The sequence below is a fragment of the Acinonyx jubatus genome, chromosome A2 (assembly GCF_027475565.1).
Source record: "Acinonyx jubatus isolate Ajub_Pintada_27869175 chromosome A2, VMU_Ajub_asm_v1.0, whole genome shotgun sequence".
NCBI lineage: Eukaryota > Metazoa > Chordata > Mammalia > Carnivora > Felidae > Acinonyx > Acinonyx jubatus.
In genome coordinates, this window is record NC_069383.1 from 118,155,942 (window position 1) to 118,163,414 (window position 7,473).

The following is a 7,473-nucleotide window of genomic DNA, read 5'->3' on the forward strand; positions in this document are numbered from 1 at the left end:
AGTTTAATGCATTTTGTACTCCATTATGCCAGGAAAATGCTGCTCTTCCCTGGAGACATCAACAAAAGATTTGCTGTAATGAAGGGAAGCAAGGATGGTTCTAAAGCTTCCAAATAGGAGGCCTATATGCTACACTCCACATCAGAAGTGTTCACCTTCTCTCTCAATTGCATCAAGATGGGATAACAAATCCTTCATGTTAATAAAGCAAATGTTGAGAAGAGAGGGAAGAATGCAGAGTTCTGAATATCCCACACCTGCGCTAGAAGGATTATATTTAATGTAAAGAAAATATCTTATATTATTTCTCACTTAATGGATGCCAATCAGCAAGCCTTACACTAAGCTAAGAAATCGCTTGTTTTGGCTAGGAGGCTGTTGGGGTTTTTTTTGTTGTTGTTTTGTTTTTGTTTGTTTTTGTTTTTGTTTTTTTTAGTGTTTATTATTGAGAGAGAGAGACAGGAAGAGCGCAAGCAGGGGAGGGTTAGAAGGAGAGGGAGACACAGAATCTGAAGTAGGCTCTAGGCTCCAAGCTGTCAGCAGAGAGCCAGATGCGGGGCTCGAACTCATGACTGCAAGATTATGACCTGAGCCAAAGACAGATGCTTAACCGACTAATCCACCCAGGAGCCCCTGGCTAGGAGACTTTTAACTGCACATAGCTGAAAACAAACTGAAAATAGTAGAAGGAATTTTGATTAATTAATTTATTTTAAGAACAAGTTCTGAAAATTCAGGGATTCAGCTGATTCAGATATAGTTGGGTTTGAGAGTTTCAGAATATCAACAGGGCTCGGGCTTTCTCTCCATTACTCAACCCTGCCTACCTCTGTATGGCTTTATTCTACAGAAAGTCTTGTCTTGTGTTGAATGGCCACTGGGAGTCCCAGAGTTGTTTCTCCCCAGTTTAGAAATTCCAGAGAGAGGAGCCAATTTTCCCATTTTCCTCTGACAGAAAAGTCTTGGGGAGGATTCTGGCCAAGGTCAGATGCCTACACCTGAACCCATCACCTGCTTTGCTTGAGTTCAGTTACTTGGGCCAGGGAGGAGGCAGAAAGTCCTTATTTGGCAGTTTTCCAAAAGAAAGCCTGGTGTTTTTGCAAGATGAAAGGGGACAGCACTGGATAATGAAAGCTATATCTGCCTCTATAAATTCCACAGTTCCTGCTCCCTGTCCCAGGTCTTCTGACGATGCAGTAAGCCAACCCAGAAGGTCATTTTCCTCAACACCAGCCTTGATATACATGACTAAGAAGCACACCAGCAAAAGAAAAAGGGGGAAAAGTCTGAATATGAGAAATGAGCTAGACTGATATTAAGATACCGGTGAAAATATTCTTTAAAAGTTCCCCCAAACTCGCTCAAAGTTCAAAGCGGGAGCCAGAAATATGACATTATAGAGTTTGGACAAGAGCAGGTTTTCTCCAAGCAAACTACGACCTGAAGAGATTAAAGACTTAGAAACATTTATTTTTAAAGAAAAAAAAATCAGATGAAGTAACTGAGGCCTGGAAAAAATAATCAATTTATTTAGGGTAACAAGACTAATGAATGGCAGGAATGAGATTGGAGTGCACTTTGTGTAATCTGGCTATGGTCTTTTAAGGCCATGACACAACCTATATATATAGGAAATGGAACATTTATGGTTTGTTATACTCTAAGAATTTATGAAAACAAAGCAAAGGCCATCATTATTTCCATTATTTTTGAAGAGAAAAATTCCCAAAGACATCTTAATCTTATGGGCCTGTATACATAAAATATAAACGTGGAGGTATCTTCAAATATAGTATGTGCCTGCCTCTATTCCTTCCCTCTCTGCTCTTTTCAAAAATGCCCCTTTTAAAAATTGCCCACTCACCATCTGTTAGGTAAATTTCCTGAAACACAGTAAATGTGGAGGCAGAGATTGTTATAGAGCCTATTCCAAATGGCACTGACACCTGTATTTATGAAATTTTAAAAAGAGTAGGTTAGAGTTGTTTAAAAAAAAATTCCTACTATAGTAATACCATATCATCCTAGGTGCCCAGTTCTACCCAATTATGTAAGATGGACAGAAAGAGAGAAAAGAGGAAGCAAAAGAAAGAAGGAAGAAGAAAACTAGGTATGTATATGTAAAATGCCCTGGAAGTTTGAGATTATGTTCAAGCTTCAATGAACAGAAGGACGACATTTAGAAATTTACAAATGTATTTCATTTATGGTATAAAGTCCACAGGTTTAGATCTGCAATATGCTCCAACAAGAGTCAAGTTGGCCACTTTTTCCATCTAGTTGCTTTTGAAGGAACAAAGCAACTGAAACAGATGCCATTCAATTCCAAGTCTATGGCTTAGACCATGTCACTGGCCATGAAATATTGTTCATTCAGAGTCAGGATGTAGCAAGAGTAATTTATACTCTCAGAGTGTTTGCTCTCAAGTCAATAACAGAGAAGCCTTGAATAAAAACATGCCTATTACTTTCCACTATAATATATCTTACTTATAGCCCATAAAACAGTGGTCAGGGGAGATTTATCCTTTGGACACCATATTATATAAGCTCTCTACTTTAAGCCATCCCCACTCTGTGATTATTTTTTAAATATGTTACTCATAGTCAAAATTAATTTACATTTAATCTTTCTTAGCATTAGGAGAGTATTATTTTGTACAGGCTCAGAAACAAATCTCCAGAAATTCCTCCCTGATGTTTCTCTGAGGCTGAAAATGCATTGCAGGGTGGTTGCAGTGACTTAATTCTTGTTGGCAGAGCCCTGGCCACACACTAATTTCATTAGCCTCAAATTCCTAGATTTGAAAGACCCAGTGGACATCATTCCTGTCCTCTGACATGTCATTTACTAATCAATTCAGTGTGCATACAGAGGAGAGAGAGAGAGAGAGAGAGAGAGAGAGAGAGAGAGAGAGAGAGAGGGAGGACTTGCTCAGCTCACATCTTTGGTCTGGTAGACCAGCAGGCAAATGAAAATTCAAAGTCATAGACACTATTTATATCTGAGGAGTCATTCTTGCCCCAGGTCCTAATTTTCAGGAAAGAACTTCATTCCAGTTTCTTCTGACAACAACATTAGTTACATTTATTACTATCTCATTACTCCTTCCTGTCCCCCACCCCCAGTGTGTAGTACTTAAGTCACTAAGTCACTAAGTATTCCTTCCTCCAGCCTAGAAGCTTATCTCACCGTAATTTTTTATCTCAAATGATAGGTTTGGCATGGTTCCCACAGCAACCTACTGGGCCCTGGAAAAGAAAACTCAAATCTCTGGAGAGCTAAGAATTCAATCATTTACAGGAGCTTCTTTTATATAGGACAATCTTAATTGAGCTGAACCCTGCAGTCCCAGAGAAGATTCACCTACAGTTCTTTCCCTCTCTCTCTAAATTGATTGTGCTTTGGAACAATGGGTCTGTGTACCACTATTCTCTCTATTCATTTTGTAGGCTTACAGAAGCTGGGAAATTAGGGATTAGACTTGCATGCCCAGAGCTCCTACAATCACGTGCAAAAGAAAAAAAACAAAGGCTACTGGGAGAGACTGTTGGAATATATAGCTATATATTCCAACAGGGGCAATGGTGAAGCAGGATACCCACACCAAGAGTTATACCCGGCTTGTAGCACAAGCCACAAGTTGGTGCATTCTTCCTGCTACCCAGCCTCTTCTCCATAAATGCAGGTGAAAACTGGGGGCTCTTTTTCCCTCAGCTGTTCAATCCAACATGAATAGCTGCAATTTGCAAATTAGAGGAAAATGACAGTGTTTTCTCTGAATGGTTGTGGTCCCAACCCACACTAACATTGGCATTCAGTTCCTTTCTTCCCAGCCCAGGGAATGGGGGAATAAGGCAAGCTATTTCTTTTGCTCACAAGAGCCTCAGGTTCACACACCAGAGGAAGAATCATCTCCCCCTGGAATCTTTCTCAGCAAACACAGTCCTTCAGCCTGCTCTGCAATTCCTCTCCTGACTTGAACATTGCACTCTTTTTCAGACAAACAGGCCCATCTGCAGTACTACCAGTGCTCTGAGTGAAGAGAGGAACAGGCACCAAAATAATTTAAACATGTGAAACACTAAATATGCCTTCGACCCCCGGGGCTCCGGGCTCACAGGGTTGCAAGTGGCCCTAGTGGTTCCCAGGTGATCTCTGACTTCACTTTCTCCTGCAGCACTGCCCTCTTAAGTTGCCAGGCTTTAAGCTCAGACAGGAAGGAAGTGCTTCTGGGTTTGGCTTACAATAACCCAACCTCTTCCCAAAAGCATCATCTCAGAATGAAGGCTGCCCCCAAAGCATTTTTTGGGTTTGCAGATATCTAGGGACTCCCACAACAGCATACTCCAGAAGTGTTAGGGATGTTCAGAAGATCAGAGGGGCCATACCAGGCTGCAGCCTTGGGCAGGCACTTGTCCTTCTAGTGCACACACAAACTTCACACTCCTAGGTGCTGACGTGGTGACAGTTTGAATCTCAAAAGGAATCCCCTTCAGAAACCCAACACCCTTTGGGAAAGCATTTGGAAGGGAGCCAATTCGTTAGATATGGGGAGCATAAGGACACCACGGTTAGCCAGAACATCTAGAGAAGGGATTAATTGGGTTGGGGCACTACCTGGCAGGGAGAGAGCTGTGCATTAGGAAAGGATCATCTCAAGAGAGATGAAAACAAAACAAAACGAAAACAAAACAAAACAAAAACAAAAACAAAAACAAAAAAACCAAAACCTTGGGGGTGGGGGCAGAGAGGAAGAAAAGAATCAGAAACTGAAAGAGGGAGAGAGAAGAAGAAAAACACAAAGGAGGGAGAAAAAGAAAAAAAGAAAGACGGAAAAACAAGGAGAAGGGAACCCACAATCACACAGACCCTGGAACTCAATTTCTTAAAATCCAAAATGCATCAGTTTATACCCAATGCAGCACAGGAGCCACGGGGCACAAAATGCGGGAGCGGGCGGAGAGAGAGCACTGCAGTAGAACCCACCGCTCAGCTGCCCCGGATCCGCCTTCCTCCCTTTTTCGCCGTTGCCCTCTGGCGCCCGGAGCAGGAGGGCGGCCGGCATTGCTCAGCGCACCCTAGTGCCTCCCTCCAGGCGCCTTCTCGCCTGGCTCCGGGAGTCGTTTTCGGAGCCGAGGGAAGGGTTGGGGGGCTGTGGTAGGGAGGTCGTGGGAAGGATGGGCGGAGGGCGGAGGCAGCGAAAGCGATTTTGTTTCGCAGTTAGCATGAGCTCATCCCTGGGCTCTGAAGGGGCAGGAGTAGAAAGCTGATCGCCCAGCTCCTGCCAGTGGCCGGACTGCAAATGCAATTTAGACGGTGCAAACACTTGCCCAGAGCAAATCACCCGGGGGTCACGTCTGCGGGTGGCATCTCCCCACTTGGGGAGGGTCCCCGCGCCTTCCGCCCCAAAGCCCTCGCGGAGACAGGCTACAGGTCGGGAGATCCAACCCGAGACAGATGGGCAATTGACATCCACGCGTAGGTGAAAACCTAGCCCTCGGTTTAAGAAGTGCCTCCCTAAGCTCTTCTTGAAATTTTCCAAGCGAGCTGCGGCTTGCCGGGTGGCTTGGGGCTGGGAAGCTGGGGAGTTGAGAAATGCCCAGTTTCGAGGCGTCTTCTCATCTTTCATATTCCACGAGCCCAACCGGCTCTCACAGGAGCCCGGCACTTTTACAAGCCTGTTTTTTGGACCATATTTCACTCTAATGCAAACCCATTTAAATCATCGCCTTGTTTTTCGCAGATTGCTTCTTGTAAATGGGGCCATAAATCCAGGATGTCAAGCCGGATGGAGTGGAGCGCGGACAGGGGAGAGATGGAAGGGAAATGAACCAAGCAGGGAAGGTACCTCCTCGGGTGGGGTGGGAGGGATTCGCAGGATCTCCAGGGTGAAACTGAGAGAAGGCTGACCTGACCCCGCACCCCTGGAGTCCAAGCCATCTTTTAGGATTAAGAGCGCGGGGAGCTAAAGCGCGCTCTGCCCCGGAGGGAGCGCCTCCCTACCTGGAAGAGCCTCAGGATGTTGGCTACCATGATGGAGACCGAACTCCCTGAAGCCCCAATCACTCCAACTACTTTCTCCGGCTTGACGAAAACCGGAGGCTCGCCGTTGGTGCAGCGCACGTCGGAGGTGTCCTTCTGGATGAGCGCCTGGACGAAAGTGAGCGACTGTTCGAGCGCGTAAGTGTCCCTGGAACAAGTGTCCAGGATCCGCGCGCCCAGCGTCACGTTGGGCAGCAGGTTGGGATCGCTGTTGATCTGGTCCAGGGCGTAGAGCATCGCTTCCAGCCTGTGGATCCCGTTCTCCCTCTTGATGTCGCCGCAGGGCACTCCGCTAGGACCCTTGGCATGCACCGGGAACAGCCCCCCGAGGGTGACGTCCCCCTCGATCCGTATAGAGTGCGGGGCGTACATCTCCTGGCCGCGCGCCGCCGCCGCCAGCGCGCACAGGAGCACCTCCAGCACGCAGCAGGGGAACTTCATCAAAGTCAGGACGCGGAGCAGCTTCCCCAGCTGGACCATGCTGCTCCGGCTGCTGCGGTGGTGGCGGCAGCGCTGGAGGGGATGGTGGCGGGCTCGCCGGGGTCCGGGCCCCTTGGGGTGAGGTCCTCCGGGGAAGCCCTGAGACTCCTGCAGGCACGGAGGGTGGGGGCGCCCGGGGAGGGGCAGCCAGAGAAGATGGGGGGTCCCGCGGCGCCTGCCAGATTGGGGCTCCGTGCGCTCCCGGGTTCGCCCGCCCGCGCGCCGCGCTCGCGCTCCCCGGCTTGCCGCTCGCGCTCTCCAACAACCCAGCACTGGGGAGAGGGCAAGGATTGCTATCGCTTTAAATGGTCGTTCGGCTCCCTCTCCTCCTCCTCCCACTCCCTCCCTCCTTCGCTAGCTCTCCGACACTCCCCACCCTTCCCAGAGCCCGTCCTCCCTACTGGTTTGCATCATCACGCAGGGAGGGGCTGCGTGCTGAGGTAAGGAGGGGGGAATGGGTGGGCGGCAAAGCAGGGAGTGCCTCCGACTGGGAGTTTCGCGGTCTCCAGGGAATCTGAGGATTGCAGGTCTCAGGCGACGGCTGAACTCCCTTCTTACGGTAGAAGCGTCCAGCTCGCCCGCCTGCACCCACTGGCACATTCTAGGCACGGGTGGCAGCAACCCCAGGAGGGGGCAGGGATATCTGGTGCTGACTGCTCCCAACCCTGAGGTCGCGAACCCTGGCTGTCAGATCCCTGAGACTGCGAGCGAGTCGCTAGGTAGAGAACGCAGTGATGAAGGGGAGGTGGGAGATCCCACTCTCTACTACTAATCCGTCTGGACCAGTTTTTAAGAAAGACACACGTACACACAGGAGCCTGATTCATGACTTAAAGAACCTTTACCCGGAGACTTCTTGCGGGGGAGGGCGGGGGTTGGGGGTAGGAACCAGGCACCGGACAAGCTCTTAGGAAAACACGCCAAGAAACGTTAGGAATGTAAGTGCA

The 7,473-nt window shown here is 48.2% G+C and overlaps 1 protein-coding gene across 5 annotated transcripts in view; it reads right to left on the bottom strand.

The window, feature by feature from the left end:
- The window catches only part of GRM7 (glutamate metabotropic receptor 7), an 855,283-nt gene extending 848,330 nt beyond the window's left edge, over positions 1 to 6,953 (bottom strand). For 4 of the 5 annotated variants that reach the window (XR_008297019.1, XM_027042528.2, XM_027042527.2 and 1 more), the window contains exon 1: positions 6,008 to 6,949. Coding sequence is in view for 4 of the 5 variants with exons in the window: in XM_027042528.2 (XP_026898329.1) it covers positions 6,008 to 6,526 (519 nt within the window). In the remaining variant the exon portion in view is untranslated. Of the gene's footprint in view, positions 1 to 6,007 lie in introns of all 5 variants that reach the window. The other variant, XM_053219023.1, reaches the window with a different exon arrangement.
- Between the last annotated feature and the right edge of the window lie 520 nt (positions 6,954 to 7,473).